Below are 19,879 nucleotides of genomic sequence, written 5' to 3' on the forward strand. Positions count from 1 at the left end.
CGATCCATAAACTGGATGCTCGCTTCATATGCCCCTTTCCCATAACTGCTCAGATCAACCCAGTTACCTATCGATTGCAGAGCAGCCCTCTGACCCTCGGGAGCATCATTGCTTCAAGCAACAGGCTAGAGTAGGGCTCCTGTGCAAAGGAATGCTCACCTCCAGAAAAGGTCTCCTCAGGAGAAAATGACTTCTCAGGAATAAGACTCTGGAAAGGGAGCTCTGATTACTGCAGCTGAGCTCTGGGTGGGGTCCAAAAGCCTTTGCTAGAAACTCAGCCAGCCCTACAACAACATTGTCCATCTAACCTCTGTGTTGTGAACGCTGTCTTCTGAACCTGTGATTGATGCTCTTTTTCCTAACCTTTGGGACTGTGTAAAGTACTTAACTGTTTTATTGTGTTTGACCTATTGTTTGTTACCTTGACTACTCCTGCTCTTGCCTGATCTTCATTGCCTGACTGTGTTCTGACTTCTGCCTGGATATAGACCACCTATGTTGTAGTCTGAACCCCATTGGCTAACCACCTGGAGGCTTGAGTGTTTACTGACTTCACCGCATTTAGAGTTTGCTAAGGCAAAGCTGGACATGCTTTATCACAGGGATCCCCAACTTTTTTGGACCCATGGGCACTTTTGGGAATTTGAGAAACTGCTGTGGGCACCACCACAAAATGGTTCCCATGGAGGATGTGGCTCATCACATAGTGGCTGCCATGAGGGCCTGGCTAGTCAAAAGAGAGCTAAAGAGATGGGGGAGGGGAGGAAGAGTGAAGCTAGAGGCTGGGAGGAAGGGGTAATAGCAAGGCAATACTAGAGGTTGGGATTGGGGAGAAACAGAAAGGTGGGGAGAGAAATACTAAAGCTAGAGGCTGAGAGGGAGGATGCTAGAAAGGGAGAGAAAGAAGGCTGCCCTAACATTTTCAAGGTCTTTCTTAAAACAATTTTTTGAAGGGAGCAGGGAGGGGAGAGCTTTGTGGGCTCTATTGCAGGCCCTGCAGGTGCCATGGTGCCCATTGGCCCTCTGCTGGGGACCCCTCTTCTATCATTTTTAAGTCTCATTTATCAGATTCATACAGTCAGGGCCAGAAATATTGGAGCAAGGATAACTGTTTTGGCAGTTGGCCTCCGCACACCACCACATTGAAGTTGAAAGGAAACACACCCAGATGGGAGCGAAATCAGGACTTTCAGCTGTAATTCAAGGGGTTTGACAAAAGTGGGGCACTAACCATTCAGGAAGTACAGCCAGTGGCATACACACACACCCATCATTGGTGGCTCATAAGTAATGGAACAAACCAACATTATTTCAAACATAAGGATCGCCTTTAATACCTGGATGAAAATCCTTTGCAGTCAATGACTGCCTGAAGTCTAGAACCCATGGACATGACCACATGCTGAGTTTCCTCCCTCGAGATGCTTTACTGCAGCTGCCTTCAGCTGCTGCTTGTTTGTGGGTCTTTCTGCCCTCAGCCTTGTCTTCAGTAAGTGAAAAGCATGCTCTGCTGGGTTGAGATCAGGTGACTGACTTGGCCATTGATGAATATCCCACTTCTTTGCCTTCAGAAACTCCTGGGTAGCTTTTGCTGTATGTTTTGGGTCATCATCCATCTGCAATATGAAGTGGCGTCCTATCAGTTTGGCAGCATTCGGCTGAATCTAGCCCTATACACTTCAGAATTCATCCTGCTGCTTTTATCAGCAGTCAGGTCATCAATAAACACCAGTGACCCAGTTCCATTGGTGGCCATACATGCCCATGCCATAACACTGCCTCCACCATGTTTGACAGATGATGTGGTCATGCTTTGGATCATGAGCTGTTCCTTTCCTTCTCCATACTTTTATCTTCCCATCATTCTGGTACAAGTTAATCTTGGTTTCATCAGTCCAAAGAATCTTATTCCAGAACTGGGCAGGCTTTTTTAGGTGTTTGCTGGCAAAGACTAATCTGGCCTTTCTGTTCTTGAGCGTTACCAGTGTTTTGCACCTTGTTGTGAAGCCTCTGTATTTACATTCATAAAGCCGTCTCTTGACTGTAGATGTTGACAATGACATGCCTACCTCCGCAAGAGCATTCTTGACCTGGCTAGATGTTGTGAAAGGGTTCCTCTTCACCATGAGCAGAATTCTACGGTCATCCACTGTAGTTGTCTTCTGTGGTCTGCCAGGCCTTTTGCTGTTGCTGAGCTTGCCAGTTAATTCCTTCTTTTTCAGGATGTTCCAAACTGTTGTGTTGGCCACTCCCACTGTTTTTGCTATCTCTCTGATGGGTTTATTTTGTTTCCTCAACCTAACGATGGCCTCCTTCACTCGCATGGACACCTCTTTGGACCTCATGTTGGGAGTTGCAGTGAACAGCTACCAACTGCAAATTTAACACTCAGAACCACCTCCAGGCCTTTCATCTGCTTGATTGGTCATGGGGTACCCAGGAAACAGGCCACCCCTGGCCATGCAGCTGCTTGTCAGCCATTCGTTCCATTACATATGAGTCACCAGCGATGGGTGTGTGTGTATGCCACTGGCTGTCCTTCCTGAATGGGTAGTGCCCCACTTTTGTCCAACCCCTTGAATTACAGCTGAAAGTCCTGACTTCACTCCCATCTGGGTATGTTTCCTTTCAACTTCAATGTGGTGGTGTGCGGAGGCCAACTGCCAAAGCAGTTATCCTTGCTCCAATATTTCTGGCCCTGACGGTAGTTTTTCAAAATAGTTAGCAGATTCCTCTGTTATGTGCTCATTTTGATACAAAATTTGTTCATTTCCTTTTATTCTGGATATACATAAATTTTTATTTGAGTCGGCTGTAAGAGATTTAGCTAACATTACTCCTGGTTTATTTACAAATTAAAATATTGATTGTTTATGGTATAATTGTGATGTAGCAGCTGAATAAGCGTCCAATAGTTTCAATTTGTTTTTAACCAATTCAGATTTACATTTACCGCCTTTATTACTGTTTTGTTTCTGTAACTCTTCTAACCTCACCACTTTTACTATTTATCTTGTCTTTGTATATTTCTTTGCATTTTCAAATAAATTACTTAAGACACATATCCCTGGGTCTCTTGAAGGGGCCTGGCTTGTTTTAGCAGCAGTGACACTGGAGTGGCTGAGGCATACCAGTGTCCTCATGGCAGGGGTCCTCAAAGACTAAAGATGGCAAGAAAGTCTCCTCTGGATGCAGGGGTGCCAACCCCCGGGATCTTTCTGGGGAATTGAGTCCTGGTGAGATGGAAGCCTCTTGATGCCTTTCTGTGGCTGAGTCTTCTCCCTGAACCATTAACTTTGGACTGCCTCTCCTTCAGAGAACAAGGGGTCAGAGTCCTCTGAGGATGAGGGTTTGGGGCCCTGGTCCATGACAATTTGTATGTACTTCATTATTCACTTTTTAAATAGTTGTTCAGCATCTGTTATCACAAAATGTGATTTTAAGTATGTAGCCCCTGTTTGGGCAATGTAATGTATGAAACGTTCCTCCTTCTTTATTAAGGTTTTACCTACTTTGTTGCCACTCTAGATTTTGACATTTCACCAGGTATATACTTATATGTCTAGCCTTAGCAGCTAGACACATCTTGTTTTTTTAAAAAAGGCAAAAAGGTTATTTTAATACATATTAGGTTTGTGTAAAGAAAATTGAACACAATTATAAGCTGGCTCTGCTGGGAAAAGCAATAGTCAAGGTGAACCAAAGTAGATGTGACAATAGACTCTTCCTCCAGACACATGACTGTTCATGTGAAAACCATCTATCAATGGAAGTGTAGCCTGAAGGCTAACTGCACCTCTAATGATTGTGCTACTGTTCCTTCCTTTCTACCTACTGTTCCTTCCTTTCTACCAAAGTCAGATTTTCTACAGTCTGAGAAAAGACAGAAGGGGCGCAAGAGAAACACAGGAAGGCAATGACTGTGTAACAATTTCCTATAGATGCTTCATAAAATGTGAGCAAATAGCATGGCTATGTTAGTGTAAACACAGAGGGCTTCACACCAGGCCTTTTATCCTGCAATTTACTGGGGCTTCTGCTTCCAGATTCTTTGTGGGATTAAGCTTGGCTTCTTATACAGGCCATTTATCTTTCTTGGCAAGTTCTCAGCAGGTTCTGTATGTTTAATTTTACAGCCACTAGATGGTGCTGTAGTTATAGCGCCATTACAAAAGTACACAGTAAGTAGAGCACTTCATAAGCACTTCCTAGAGAAAAATTGGACTTTCCCCACACTTTACAAAGCCGGCATAAAGGTCATAAACCATAGGAGGGGCCCTGGAGCTTGACAACATCGTGTAAAGGACCCATAAACTTCCGTGAGTAACCAATCTTGATCGCATGATATAAACCCTGTGTGGAGACGCTCCTAATGTGTAAGCAATTGTAGTATTGAATACAGATTTAATTTCAGCCAAGGGGTGCTTCTGATGGAGGGCTTCTAGTACTACCAATCAAAATACAGTGTGCAGTTCTGTCTTTTCCTCATTAATGGATTTTTTTGTGGAAAGGGTAGAACACATTATCATATGGACCCTGTAAAAGAAGCAGGGTGAATGCAGAATAAAAACCTTATCTGGAAGCACCATCTGTCAGGGAAAAAAGTAAATCCTGTTACCTTGCCATTTAGGTGTCACTGCCACCCTCCTCCTTTCCCACACAATCATCAACATTCACATGTTCATAGTCTTGACTTAATCTCTCTCTTTCTTTCTACCTCCATTCCTTGTATTCTGTGCCTGGAAGTTGCAAACAGATTTCAGTGAACTCTTAAGCCTATCAGCAGTGATTTAGTGGGGCTGGGGCAGACCATGCTGAGGGGGAGGGAAGAGAAAATCGCTGTTTTTTAAAGTCAGTTGGGCAAACAATACAGATTTTTTTAAAAAAAGTTGTATTCTACTGCCCCCTGCTGTCCCAATATTTATGGAGTGAGATAGATGTTTAAAATTAGATTCCAGCGGGGGATCGTCACGACAACAGAATGAGAAGCATGTTGGAATATTATCTGGATTTTCTTGGAATTGGCTTTGGTCCATCAGGAACACACCAAACAAGAAAAGCCGAGTGTACCATACCTTTAAAATCCAGTTTTCACCGGTCACACAGCACTTCAAAGGAACATACTTCTAGGTTTGGAGGGGAGAGTAGAATGGAATGTCATCAGCCTGGCAGGGGCTGCTCAGCCAATGAGAGAGGCTTGTTTCTCTCCCCTCTCTGGGCTCCCCCCTTTTTGCATGAAGGAGCCAAAATCCCTGATTCTTCAGTACAGCACCTGAAGGCTCCCTCTTGAGAGCAGCCCTCCCTTTTACCCAATTCCAGCAAACTGTCATGGGGTTATTGCTCCCACCCCATTTTTTCCAATGCATGCACTTTTGCCTAAAGAAACCCAAAACCCTGATTCTCAAGTGAAGCATCTGAAGGCTCTCTATGAGAGAATCTCTCTCTCCCCCCCTGCCCCACACAATTCCACGCCCTTCCAGCAAATTGTCACAGAGTTATTGCTTAAACGCACGCACGCACGCACAAACACACATACTTTCTCCTTCTCTGGGCACTTCCTCCCTGCTTGCAATGACAAGCTCTTGAGACCTCACCAGATCAGAGAAGTGACTTTACATAGCATCAAAGAAACAACTTTACACAATATCAGAGATGCGCTTTAACACAACAATGGAGAAGTGAAGTAATGCAAACATCAAAGAAGTGCATCATCATGGAGGCTAATTACTGGCAGAATGGCAGGGCGATTCTGAAGGCTGGAAAGGCTCAGTGAAGTCATGGCCAGGTGAAAGGCACACCCCTGGGCAGGTCTATCATGCTGAAGTAAATGCGGAGGATAGGGGCACAGAGCATTAGAAGCATGGAGAACCTGAATTAAAGAAATAAAACAGAGTAAAAGTAGACTCAGAAAATCCAGGCTTGCACCAGAAATCTCCAGGGTGGCTGCAGATTGGCCACAATCTCATCTGCTATGAATGACCACAAAATGCTCCCAATGTGCAGCAAATCCCCTGTGAGGACAGCCAACAGAAGAGCAACTGTATTGGTCCTTCTACACTTGGCATGTACTATGGAATTATCATGCTTTGTTCAGTCGTCTCCATCAAATTGTTGCTCCACTGTGCTTCCACCTTGTTTTAGGCCACAGAAAAATATGACTTAAAAAGCAAAAGCAGAATAGCAGTGCAATCTCTGTAGTGTTACTTTGCACTAGCAGCGCAATCACCTTAGTGTTACTTTTCTGTAATTTTGTAGAGGCATAGATTTGACATGCACATTGACCTTACAGGGGCTGAGCCCTAATCACCAAGCATCTTTATCTCTGAAACTGAGCACACATTTAGCATTTTCTTTTCTGTTGCTGCCGTTTCAAGGTGTATATTTCTAGGGGTTTTGCATTTCAGTTGCAAAACAAACAGCAAAAGGACTGCTTTTTTCATCAGCTTCAACTATTCTGACCAATTGCACCCCAACAGCAAGTTTTTGTGACTGTTTTTTAAAGACAACTGCACCTACATGAATAAGGGAGATGGAAGAATACATCATGACTTAAATTTGAGGATGCTCTTCTGGGGCGGGGAGAACATGTACAATGACGAGAGAAAAGTATCAAAAAGGCAACAATTTTATCTATTCATTTTACAGTCATCTCACTCAGGCTAAAGAAAAGATGGATCGTTCTGCTCTGTTCTCCACAAGAAATCTCAGCCCTTAAACAGCCATTCAAGTTCACTCTGGACAGCTAGAGTTCCCAGCAGCTCAGTCCTGAATGGGGTTGAATGTAGTCTAGGGAGTTGAAGGAGGCATTTCTGACCCTCATGTTGTTACTTCTTTTTTCCCTGCCCTGATTTGCAGTTGATTTGGAGAAGCTGCTAGCGTGTTGTTCCGCCACATTGCCAAAATCCAAAGTTGTGGGCACCATTGGCAGAACTGGCTTTGTTTAAACCTATAATGCCCAAGTGTCATCTCATAGTAATTTATACGAGTTTTGAAGTATTGATTTTTTTTTAATCTATTATCTTCTTCGTTGTGTATGCCAGTTTGCAAGGGATTTGCCCCAAAAGACAGCCTATAGCATTTCAGTGATCTTGTGTGTGTGTATGAATACTATAATACAGCATTTACAGTAGTGATCTTCCAATGCTAGTTGTGAGTGGGACATACCCATGCTGACAGGATCTCATTCTCTGGATTGGCTTCTGTATCTGTGCTGTATATCGTACCATGTTGCACCTTCTGCTGTCCCTGGCATTGTTTGATCTTTTGATCTTATTCTATTAACAGCAGCAACAACAAATGTTTCTTCTTTCTGTACCCAGGATATATATAGCTGCCTACTTATGTGAACACATAGTGCATCTGAAACAAATGTATGCTACAACAATCTGTTTCCGTGTTTTGGGTGCAGAGCGTTTCTGTTTATTTGTTTTACTGACCTGGTGAAAAGTTGTTTGCAAATGAACCACTGTGTGTGCGTGCGTGCATGCATGGTATGTGCAGTAAGTCTAAACTGGAGGTCAACAGATGATAAGGTCAATGATTTAAACTAAGGCAGTCTTCCATTGAGATTGTGCAACATTTTTAGACTGGAATTTGGAATTTCCCTCATTCACTGTCTTCCTAGAAGTCACCTGACTTCTCTGAAAAAACCCAGTTTGGAAGGATCCAGCTTTTCCCCACATCAAGGACCTGAGCCTGGCCAAAAATGGGGATTGTGCAACTTGATTGTTTGAACACGGCTTTCTCTTCAGAGCATTATGGGCTTTGTGAAGTGGAACATGCAACTTTCAGACAGCAGAGGGAGATGGAGTTCTGCAAATAACAGTTCGAAAAGTGGGTATGTGTTGCTGAGGTATATGAAGACAGAGGTAGAAGAGACACAGAGAGAAACAGTTGCAGAGACAAGGAGTTAAAGGTAATCCTCCCTTTTTAGAAGCGGATATTTCTGTATGTTAGGATTTGGGTTAAATGTTTCCTGATGGCGACCAGCCTATTGTTTACATTGGGAAGGGTAATGATGCTTCTTCCAAGCAATTGTGCTCTTGGGGGGGAGGTTGTCTTAGAGGAAGTGGCTGGTCACTCTGTGGAGAGTCCTTGGTCAGTACTTCACCCAGTGCCCTCTGTGGTGTTACGGAGTGCCTTGCTACTTTGTGGACATGTGGGCATCATGTTACAGAATACTCTGCTACAGAAATTGGTTTTACATGCTAAGTAATATTGAAGTATTGCGTGCCTAGTGGTTCCACCACTGTCTGTGTGCTGGATTGTAACTTCATTGTGCTGCAACCAGATCTGCTTCAGGGGAGGAAGCGAGCCAGCTGTCCACCAAGCAGTGTGCTCCATTGATCTAAATCTGCTGAAGGCCATCCACTGTGGCTTTGAGGAAGAAGCCAAGATGGAGCTTTGGCAGGTGTGGTAAGTTACTGAATGCACAGAGGAAAGCTGGGCTAATAATGTGGGGCCCTGATCAGCAGCTACCTGCTGGAGGGCCACTTCAAGGGGGGAGTGGGGGTGGCAAGCCAAGGTACACATCCCCCTCCCCCTGCAAGGGCTTGCTGCCGTGGCCTATTCATTAGTAAAGAGATACTGCTCACCTGCTATCCTTTATTTGCCTCTGGGTAGCTACAGGGCTAGATAGTACCCCTCAGAGAACTGCATCTGGCCAGGGCTCCCAGTTGCCCACTCAAGCCTAGGGACAGCTCTGCTTTGCTTCGGTCCTGCATTGTTCAGAAATGTAACTTTACCCACAGTGCTTCACTCCCATATACTGGGGTAATAGAGGAAGCCAGGGTGGTCTATAGGGGCTGTCGTTAAGGAGTACTGAACCTTTCTTGCAGCCCTTGGGGCACAGGCAGATGAGGGCTGGCTGCAGGTGGACTTGGAGCCACTCTCAGTTTCTTCTGTCTTCTCTAGGACCTTCATCACCTGCTTCCTCCTGGCTTGTACAGAGGCAACCTCCATGTATGGAGAAATCCTGTCTCCAAACTATCCTCAGGCATACCCCAATAATGCTCTGGAATCCTGGGAAATAAGGGTTCCTCATGGTTATGGCATCCATCTCTACTTCACCCATTTGGATATTGAGCCATCTCAAAACTGCGAGTATGACTTCGTGAAGGTACAGGGTCACATCCCTCTGCTACGGGCAGGGGCTGGAAGAGGGGGAACTGAGCAGCAGGGATGTCTATTGGACTGAGGTTTACACCAAAGCTGTGTCATGGTGCTTAGGAACAGAAGAGAGAAGCTACACAATGCAAGGTGTGAATGTGACTCCCCTGGTTAGAGACAGATGACAGTTTTTAAGAGAGTCCATCACATTGTCCATGATGTACATAGACTTTTCTTTTGTCCCACCATCATCTTGGTCACATACATGCCATGGACAATGGACATACTACTCACTTGAAAAATAATTTTTAGCTATGAAACTTAATTCAGGCCCCCATCCTCCATATCTCCCTCCATACAAAGGCACTGAAACAACTGACAAGCACGTAACGCTTAACAAAAAATAACATTAGTTTTAATGTTACTAATATTTAATGCAGTTACATAACTTCTAGCATATTAAGCTACTACCTGTGCTTATGTACTGGCTGTTCCAGACTGATTTCCCTGCCCTTGTGTATCTTGAAGCCAAGAATTTAGCCGCAGGGGGGCCTACTCCTCTTGGATATATCCCAGTCCCCTCCCAAAATGTTCAGCTCCCATTACAAATATAGGCTTCTAGTCCCTTTTACTTGTGGAGATATAAGGAAGAGTGTATGTCTTATCCAATTGCTCACTATGAAGTAATGTAATTTATAGTGCAATCCTTTGCATTTTTGCTGAGAAGTCCCACTGTGTTCAGTAGGACTTGTCTCTAGTAGGTGTGTTTGGCGTTGGAGCCTAAATAACTGTAAACATACCAGGCTCCCTGGATGTACATTCTGGGTATTCTGCAATGATCTACCACTCCAATAGGCATCCTGATCACAAAATGTACACCTATAGGCCTGCAGCGTGTTAATATTTTTTGCCTAAATGGTGCTGTCCTACAATGCCCTTATCCAGGCGCCATCCAAATATAGGTTGAGGCAGAACATCCAAACGGCGTGCCCCCTGCCTACAATAATAAGCATATGGCAAAATCCACTGGGTTTCTTCTCCCCCTGTGCAAGCCTCACTGGAAATGAATGGAAGCTCTGCAAGAACACAGTAGCACTCTTCCTCGGCTCCCATGCACATCATCAAGGCTTCTGCAAGGGAACGTCGTGGTGGATTTTGCCTATGGCTCAGATATGTCTGTTCCCCTTTCTGATGCCAGTGGGGGCCCTCCTACATGCCCTCTCTTTTCTGCTGTGGGCTCCCCCTTCCTAGCTGTTCATGTTTATTTATTAAATTAAAACACTGCTGCCTTATGGTGGGAACAACAAAATTTTCCATGGTCCAGCTGGCATTTTACACCCCCTTTTTTAAAATTATAAACTCTTTGCCACTGGGAAGCAGCAGTGGCAACACACACCAAGCCCTCTCCTTGACTGCCATCTGGCTGCCATCTTAGTTTCCCCACAATGTACCAAGATGGTGACTGGAGGGCTGCCAAGGTGAGCTTAAAATAAAGGTCAGGGAAAAGGTGAAAAGCTGCCTGAGCTGTGGAGAGGTTTGCTGCCGCCACTGTAAGGTAGTGACAATTTTTCTTTTTGAGGTAACATGAACAGATAGGAAAGGGTGCCCCAGTGTACTGAGGCCCTGGCAATGGGCCATGGTGCAGGCACTACATCATGTAAGGCTCCTTCTGTCTTATCCTACTTAACAATATTCCCTTCCTCAGTCACCCAGTGAAAAATGGCTTTGAGAAACTGTGGAGCAGTGTGTGTAGAACTGAGATGTGTTGTTGTCATTCAAGTGTGCACAGAGGTCAATCTGTGTGTGGGTGGAGGTTGGGGATGGGTAGGGTGGCGTATGTATGCATGTGCATTGTGTCAGCCAGGAATATTGTTCACAACTAGCCTCAATCCATTTTGAGAGTAAAGACCAGAATATTCGTGTGTCTGCCCCTTTCAGGTCCTGTCTGGTGACCATGTTGAGGGACAGCTCTGTGGACGGAGGACAAGCCGAACTCCTGGCACTAGTATCCTGAAGGAGTTCCATGTCCCTGACAATACCTTGACTGTCACCTTCCAGTCTGACTTTTCCAATGAAGAGAGATTTACTGGGTTTGCTGCTTATTACACTGCAAAGGGTGAGCCCTTAGCTGTCTCTTCTGAGCTTTGTAGAATGAGATTCCTTCCAGCAGTGCCTTGGAAAGGGATGTCTACAGGAGGCACCATTTTAGATTTCACTAAGAAGGGAAGCAAGATTCTTAGCAGAGTTCAAAGGCCCACTCTTGGATTTATTCAAGATTAAATTGTTTAGAAGGGAAGTGTATTAACAGCATTTGTTTGGTTAATTGTTTATCACTCCTAACTATAGCAACTTTAGCAACATTATCATCACAGGTCAAACTATTACCCATACACATTTCTCCCCAAAAGGGATGCTTGCCTTTGGCATGCCTATCAAGCACATAGACCCATGTAGTTGTTTATTACAATAATTACTCTGAACCAGCACTTGACCAGAAATATAGGTACTCTAGAGGAACTGTCACATATGATCTGGAATGTCCAGATATGTGGATGCAGAAATCCTCCCTAAATGATGCCCGCGTGGATGATAAGGCAAGAGTGGGGAGAAGAAGGGGAATTGGTGCTGATAAACTGAACTCCAACACTGTATCACCTTACTGAACAAACTGATCGTAATTAAACCACAGTCCCCATCCCAGGACTTAATGGCCCAGAAGGTGACCCGAGCTCTACAGGGTTGGGTTAATCCTGTCTCCCTCGTACCTGGTAACATTTCCCAGTGACCAAATTGTGCAGGAAGTCAGCACCTGAAAAGGAGGGATGTGGCCATTATCTAACCCTATACCTAGTGAATAGACTTATGTATGTCAGTGCTTGTACTGGAAGAGGGGGAAACCAGCTGGAAGAGACTGCATAGTAGAGGTTCCCCAGAAAGCAAAGGGGTGCACAAGGTTGTGGGGGGGGACCAAGTCTCTCGAGTGAGATAGAACATAAGATTTGGAGACCACCTGACATCTTTCATCTTGACAAAATAGCTCATATTTATGTACACTGAAGAGCTTCGGGTAGATTCCCCTGGGAGTAAATGCCAGGTCGGTAGACCTACATTATTGGTTGTGGTTGTTAGTGTCCTTTTCCCTTTTCAACACAATGTCCTGTTCACAGACTGTTGCTGCAAACTCTGTTGTGGAAGAGTTTGCAGCATAAGAAACTGCTATGTCTTTAAGTCTCATCTGGTGTCAGGGTCCTTACCTAGAAGAAGGCAAGTGTGGAAGTTTATGGGAAGTAGCAGGGCTCACTTGAAGTTGGGTGTCAAAGGGGTGTATGATGGGGGCAGCCAGGTAGGACTAGCTAGGACTCGACCCTAAATGAAGGACCTCCTCTCTCATTACCAGTACAAGTGTTGCTGTTTTTCAGTCCCATCATCCCCAACATGTTTTCTGTTGTCCCACAGAGATTCTTATCTATATCTCCATTTCTTGCAGATGTGAATGAGTGCACAGATTTTATGGACTGCAGCCATTACTGCAATAACTACATTGGTGGTTACTTTTGCTCTTGCCCACCTGAATATTTCTTACATGAGGATCAGAAGACATGTGGAGGTAGGAGTCTGGTGTGCATTGCTGCAATAATAGCAATCCTTACCTGCACTGGAAAGAACTTCCACAGTCTACTCTGAAAATATGAAAATCCACAGAAGCAGAGAAATTGGAGGGAGCCACAGTTATTCACAAGAACAGGAAATTAAACCAGCATCAAATGATTAAGAAATATAATTAAATCGTTTGAGAAATACACTGGGAGCCAAGATTCTCCTAAGCTTAAAATTAGGAATAAAAATAGGAATCTGAAAAAGTTTAACTGCTTTTATTAAAAATAATAAAGCAGTTGAAGAATGAATGTATAGATAAAGTGTCATATGGTAACTTTGAGGAACAGTGATAGGTAACCTGGGGAGACAGCACTGAGTTTCCAGAACTTCCATCTAATTCCTTGAATCTTAGAAATAGGTTGATAAACTGGGGGAGTGGGGTGCTCAAAAGGCAGAGACACACAAAATGCTCATGTAGGCATGGAATTCTGCCAAGCCCAGTGAGAACAAGAGTTCAGATAGTTATGTACAAATTCTTGGCGCTGATGGACCTGATTTTGTTCTTATTTAAACATGCTCATTATTCAGATTAAAAGACTACAACACAGGAGATCATGTTTAAAACAACAACACACACAAAGCCAACATGGAAGAAAAGAAACACAATGACCAATTTTGAAATTGCTGAAATGGATAAACAAAGGCAAATAACAAAGAAGTTTGAAGTCAGAATCTAGTATATGCTGCAACTTCGTGGGAGCTCATAAAAAGCACGCAGTGTGGCACTGGGCCTAGAATTCAGCTTCCTAAGAATGTCTGCTTTCTTTTCTTTTCAAGTGAAATTTTTTGAAAGATGTGTTTGAAAGTATGCTGAAACCTGAGACATCAGGGTGGCTGAATAAGATTTCCAGTGGCTGAGGGCATCCTTATCCCTCCCCATCACTAGCAAAACCAACAGCGAAAGCAGATGAATGATTTATGCAAAATAAGAAAAAATATTTAAATTTGCTTAATAGCTGTAATTTATACAAGTCACAGAATTCAGATTTTCTTACTGAAGAATTTAAAGTGCTGGTTCGCAGAACTGGAATTTAAAAAATATGGAATATGCACAGTCCTGTTTAAAGCCTTAGTGGCAGTATCAGAGATATAGAGACAACATACCTCTGCATTTTGGGAGGATTTGTATTTCTTGAGAGAGAGCCTTCTTTACAATTTAGAAAAGGGTGCTACAGCATGAAAAAAATAATTTTCTACCATAAAATCATGCAACAAATAGTATTAAAAGTGAACATAATTATTTGTACTATTTGCTCATTCCAGTATGAGCCTCTATCATAAGAGAAGGATGCTGGGGTGGTTTTTTTGTGTCTGAGACCAGACATTTGAGGAAAAACTGTGAGAGTTAACTGATACCAGAAACTAGTCGCTATTGCTGAAATACTTGTACTTTCTCTGAGGCAATGTCTTGACCAAAAGAAGCCCATTACATTTTGGTGCAGAAACCCTGGATGGCATATGCACACTTGGTAAATGTATGATTGACTCTTTGCTGCTCTGTCATGTTTGCTTAATAGGGTCTTAACACAATGGATAAAGGCTGTTGGGAGGGGCTTTAAGCAAGACATAGAATGCATGCTCCAAGAGAAAGGCAGCTGCTAACTGTTCTACTGATCTCCTGCTCATTGGTCTTCCCTAAACTCTAGTGAACTGCACTGGGAATGTTTTCACTGAACTGTCTGGGGAAATCACCAGCCCGAACTACCCCAGCCCATATCCTGAGAACTCGCACTGCGATTACCGTGTAGCCCTGGAGCCAGGATACCGCGTGGTCTTGACTCTTGGGAAGAACGACTTTGACGTAGAGCCAGCTGACGCGGAAGGAAACTGCCTTGATACCTTAAGAGTAGGTGATGGCTCAGAGGGAGGAGGGCTCCTGAATATTTGGGGTCTCCCTGCTCCTGTTCTGAATGCATCTTAGGCTCTCTTCACACCTTGGCTTTTTATCACAATTGTTCTTCTTTAATCACTGGTTTTCATGGGAGCTTTAAACGATGCCGCTGTTCTTCTGCTGCTATCTCACAACTTCCCCTCCCTCTCTCTGTGTTATCTGAGAATGGGGAAAACCCGGCATTTTCTGTGCTTGCAATTGAAATAGTTATCCCCCCCCCCCTGTGTATTTCCCCTTTAGCGCTTTGTCCTTCTTTGTGTGGGCATGTGTCTGGGGTGTTGCTGGGTGGTGTTGAATAACATTGTCATGACAACAAAGGGGGGGGGGCAGGTCACTGACCATGCTTCTAGTAACTGTTTCTGCCTCTCTCCCATTCCACTACGGGCGGGCGGGCGCTTGAACTGTAAAGTGGTTAATCATCCCAAATGCTTCTCTGAGATCCCCCTGAACACAGCAATGCTTACTTCTGAGTAAACTCATTGGCTGTAAGGCTTTCCTTTCCTGGGAGTAAGTGCCATTGAAATCTGTATGACCTGCTTCTGAGTAGGCATGCATAGGAGTGCATTGTAAGTCTACATAGGGTAGCAGTCTTAAGCTGTCCCATCCCCTTCAGTGCATTTACTTGGAACCTCCCCCTCCCATTGACTTCACTGACTGCTTCTTCTCCCTTTTGCTCACCAGATTGATGGGCTTTTTTCATCCCAGGCTGGATGGGGGAGTCTCCCTTCTCAGCCACGCAGGAGAAAGCCTTGACAGTTAGGATTTCAATGGGTATTAAAAGTGCCTTGTCTCCTCTCCTGAATAAATTCATCATGCAGAGCTTGGAATGGTCATTTTTAATGGTTTCCTTTTTGGGTGTGGAGTTGTTTTAGATAAGGCAGTAATGCTGAGGTGGTTTTCCATAGTACTCCCTCCCACCTAGCCAGCCACTATCTCTTCTCCTAGCCCACCTTGCAGGGTTCTTGGGAAGCCAGAATAAGGGGGAAGAGCAACAGCAGCACGGGGTGGGGGCGGGAGCAAGCCGGGTCTAATGAAGAAGGTGTCCCCCATGGAGCAGTTGCCTGGGGCGGTGGCTGCTAGGGATGGCTTGATGCATTGACTATATACAAGCCCATTTGTGGATTTCTTTCTTCTGTAGCTGGGAACCCAGAAATTGGTAAACTCAGTAGTGCAAGCAATACACTGCATTTAATTCCATCACACACTGACATATTTAGCAGAGAAGGACTAGCAGCGCCAGCACCCTTGGGGTAAGCCACCGAGAAGACGCTCTCCCTCGCCACAAAGTCAGAGGAAGGAGGGGTGCAGGGGACCAGCTCCCTTAGCCCACTATCCCGGTCATTAGAAGGGCTTCCTTCCAACTCCCTCCTGCTGTGGAGGAGTGGAGGGCTGGGCGGAGCCATCAGTCATGTTACAAGAACCAATGATCAGGGGAGGGGAGGGGGCATGGAGCCGGCAGGCCCCTTCTGTCCTGATTGTTCTTTGCAGCTCAGCCCAGCCATGAAACGCTATAGAGTGGAGGGAAGGGCTATGAGAGACACCTGTTTACAGGGCCACTGTAAATCCCGGAAAGGATCTGGAATCAAAAGGACCAGTTTGTAGTGAGATAAAATGCCAGGTGTGAAGAGAACCTTTGGTGGGGTTTGTGGCAGACTTGGGCAGGAGCACAGGGGGCCTGGCTATGGCACAGTGCCAGCATTTTGCTGCTGTTTGCTCTCCAGCTTAGTCAACTAAGGGGAAGCGGCAGCAGTACATGGGAGAGGACTGCGTAGGTACACTATAAAGACTTATTTTGTGTGTTGTTTTAAATTGAAAATTTATTGAAGGTGGCTGAAGGGAGCCACAGGCCTGATTTTTTTATTTATTTTTATTTATTGCATTTCGATACTCCCTCATAGCCAAAGCTCTCTGGGTGGTTTACAGAAGTTAAAACATTAAATACAATATAAAAAGTTTAAAAGCCATCTACAAAAAAGCACACAAAAGCACATGTAAAGGGAGGAAGCTGGAATCCTTGGAGTATGGAGGAGTGAGATTGCTGGGCAGCAAGCAGTGAGACTACAGTTCCTTGAAAATTAGGCATTTTCAGACCTTAGGTTTAAATTGATTTTAACTTAAATCAGCCTTTAATGTAAACCCTACATTGGCTAGAAAGCAACTGTTTGGGTTGTCTGATTGCTGTGAATGTGCCTGTTATTATGGTTTCACCTATAGTGTCTCCTGATCGGAGTCAGAACTTAATATTCTGTAATGGCTGTGGATGTTCTTCTGAATGAGCAACCCATCAGCAGGGTGTGGGATCTAAGATCAGTGCCTTACAGAGTGTGTAAGAACAAAAAGCACTTTTGAATTTGGAGAGGACAGAGGAGAGAGCTGAGAGTTTGGGCTTTTCTACACAAGGCATTTATCATGTGCTTCTCATTTATGGGTTCTTTAGACGATGTTGTAACCCTCCAGTTTCGCTTGTGCGTCTAACTAGCACATTCAGTGAGTCTTTTTAGAGTAGGGAAAATGTAGCATTTAATTGTGAAAGTGAAAGAAAGCCCAATTTCCTCTTGTGTATTTGTGCTATTCCGCTATATCACAGTGCCACCTAAAGGTTATGTTGTGGAAAAGCAGGAAAGGAAATGCTCCTTGCGTAGTGGTCAGATCTCAGTTCTGTGACAAAACCAAAACTAGATTCCGCGGATTAACAGCCTTACGTAGAAAAGCTCTTAAAACTCCAATTAACTGAACTGAGATGCTGCCTTGCTGGAGGGGGGAGTTGCAACAGTGGCTCTCTGGGATTTTGAGGCAATGTGAGTGGGTTTGCTGCTGGCTGTAGGAGTGATTATCTGCTTCTACTATGCTCTGTTTGCTCTTGAAGAGAGGCCCAAAGGAGGCTTTCATGTCATGTACGAAAATAGGATTTTCATACGTGCTTGAAAGAGGATTTTCAAAAGGAACAGGACTGGAAGAAACAATGGAGAAGACGAATGAATAGGAAGAGGAATTCTCAGGGCAGCAGAGGCCAACCTTTCCAGCACATGTTTCAGGTCAAGTCCAAAGTGTAAGAGAGATTGCCCCGTTGCGCTAGACCTTTTACAAGAAATAAGAAAAGAAAATGTGAGTGCTTCCAGATGGGAGGCTCCTGGCGCTACTAATTAGAAGGCATTGTGCAGCTATTCCACCTTTCTTGCTTTAATGGATTTTCTGCACTAAGAGAAAAGATGAAAGAAGCTGCTGGAAAACACAGGAGGGTTACAAGGGGAAGATGTCATTGTCTGGACCCCCATAAAATTCCATGAATGAGGCAGGGCAATGGCACAATAAGAGCCTCATCTGGAAGCACCCCATGTAGGGATGTACAGATTGCGTAAAACTCATTCCATTTGTGTTTTGCAGGTTGTCAGGTGCCTTTTGTTCCACTGTTCACCCATCAATGGAATTGGATTTTTTTTAGTTTCTGACTTTGCGCAAATGTGAATTTGCATAAATGCACGCATGCAAGAATGCACAAATTTCCCCCAAATGTGGAAATGCACATTTTTGGCCAGGTTTTTTTACATTTTTGCTTATTTTTCTACAATGAAATTTGTGCAAAATTCCAGAAGGTTAGAAAAACAGTCCACAAGTCTGCAGGACACCCGACAGGGGTGTCCCTGTCACCCCTGTCACCCGACAGGGGGGAAGCTGGTCTGCTGCGGAATCCATGGGTTGGACTCATAAAAATCTGAACTCATTTGGTTCCGTTGTGGATTTCTCCGCAATCCCCACGTTAGTACCCAATTGCTCAGAAAGAAGTCCATCTCTGAGCTTCCAGTGTTTTTTCCAGTTAGTGCCTATCACTGGGAAGATTAACAAGCACTTGGCACATTCTTAAACTTCATTTCATTAAATGTATATGAGTATTTCAGTATTTGCTTGCATTTGGGTTTTCATTGCTTTGCAGTGATGTAGAAAGGCCCCTCAATTGTATTCCTAATCCCTCAACCACTAAATGTTTGCTTGTTCTCCTTCTAACTCAGTCCAAATCTTGGATGTATTTCCTGTTCTTTGGACAGTTATATATGCTTCTCTGTTTTCCACTATATTTGTCCAATACTCTTGTTGGTTGTTCTTGTAGTTCTCGGCAGGGGATCAGCATTTTGGTCCCTACTGTGGCAATACGTTCATCGGTCCTCCAGAAATCAAGACTAGAAGCAATATTCTTGACATTTTCTTCCAAACAGACCAAACAACACAAGGCAGAGGCTGGAAAATCCGCTACTATGGGGACCGTGAGTAGATATCCTATGAGGAAAACATGTGGTGTACTATGGGACAGAGAAATAGTTGTTAATGGAACAGACATATGCTTGCAAGTAGCAAGGGTGGAAGTCTAGTACAGAAGAAGATACATGCTCTGGAACAAGAAGGGGAGACAGAGAGAAGAAAAAGAGATGGTTGTTCTTCTGAGCAGCAAATGTGAGAGTCCTTCCTAAAATCCTAAACTTGGGGTGTTCTTTTTATCCTTCCTCTCAGGATACAGTAATTAAATAATACAAAACTAAATAAAACTAACTTCCACTTCAAGGTGGCACATCAGATTTGAGAAACGGGTTTCAAGGTGCTAGTCAGAGACAGAAGAAAGAAAAACATGGCTTTTCTTTCTCCTTCCTGATGTGAGGGGAGTGGAGAGGAGATGGATCTTTTGTGTTATTATCTCTGGTCATCATAGGTCCAGGTGAGAGATGGGGAAAAGTCTATGTTTCCTTTCTGAGACAAAAGTTGCCTTTTTTCTTCCAATGCAGTTCTAATGTTGGAAGTTTCAGAGTTTGAAAGCTTAAAAAGGTGTTATAAGAACAGTTAAAAGGTTAAACAAAATAATAACAGCTAATAATTTTTCCTTCCATATGACTTAAAATCAACATAAAATATTTCTTAGTACGTGCTACTGTGGCTGTTGCCCTGAGGCAAGGGCTGCCATTTGCAAGTGTTCTCAACTTTATTGACAAATTGAAAGTTAATAAATCATCAGGCTCAGGTGGTATCCATCCTAGAGTACTTAAAGAATTCAAATGTGAAATTGCTGATTTTTTAATCTTCTAACAAAAATATGTAACATGTCCCTAAGATCAGCCTCTGCACCAGAGGACTGGAGAATGGTCAATGTAATGGTAATTTTAAAAAAGGGATCCAGGGGAGTTCCATGTAAATTACAGGCCAGTTAGCTTAACGTCAGTTCCATGTAAATTGGTTGAA

General features: G+C 43.9%; 1 protein-coding gene across 1 annotated transcript in view; it reads left to right on the plus strand.

Annotated features, from left to right (window-relative positions):
- The first annotated feature begins 7,864 nt into the window (after positions 1 to 7,864).
- C1S (complement C1s) overlaps positions 7,865 to 19,879 on the plus strand; it is a 30,415-nt gene continuing 18,400 nt past the window's right edge. The window contains exons 1-7 of the mRNA XM_084835230.1: positions 7,865 to 7,915; positions 8,291 to 8,415; positions 8,914 to 9,118; positions 11,047 to 11,224; positions 12,596 to 12,715; positions 14,412 to 14,611; positions 18,762 to 18,915. Of these exons, the coding sequence (XP_084691356.1) occupies positions 8,396 to 8,415; positions 8,914 to 9,118; positions 11,047 to 11,224; positions 12,596 to 12,715; positions 14,412 to 14,611; positions 18,762 to 18,915 (877 nt within the window). The 5' untranslated portion in view covers positions 7,865 to 7,915; positions 8,291 to 8,395. The remainder of the gene's footprint in view (positions 7,916 to 8,290; positions 8,416 to 8,913; positions 9,119 to 11,046; positions 11,225 to 12,595; positions 12,716 to 14,411; positions 14,612 to 18,761; positions 18,916 to 19,879) is intronic.

The sequence above is a fragment of the Heloderma suspectum genome, chromosome 2, assembly GCF_057233095.1.
Source record: "Heloderma suspectum isolate Gila_16-S chromosome 2, 16-S_ref, whole genome shotgun sequence".
Lineage (NCBI taxonomy): Eukaryota > Metazoa > Chordata > Lepidosauria > Squamata > Helodermatidae > Heloderma > Heloderma suspectum.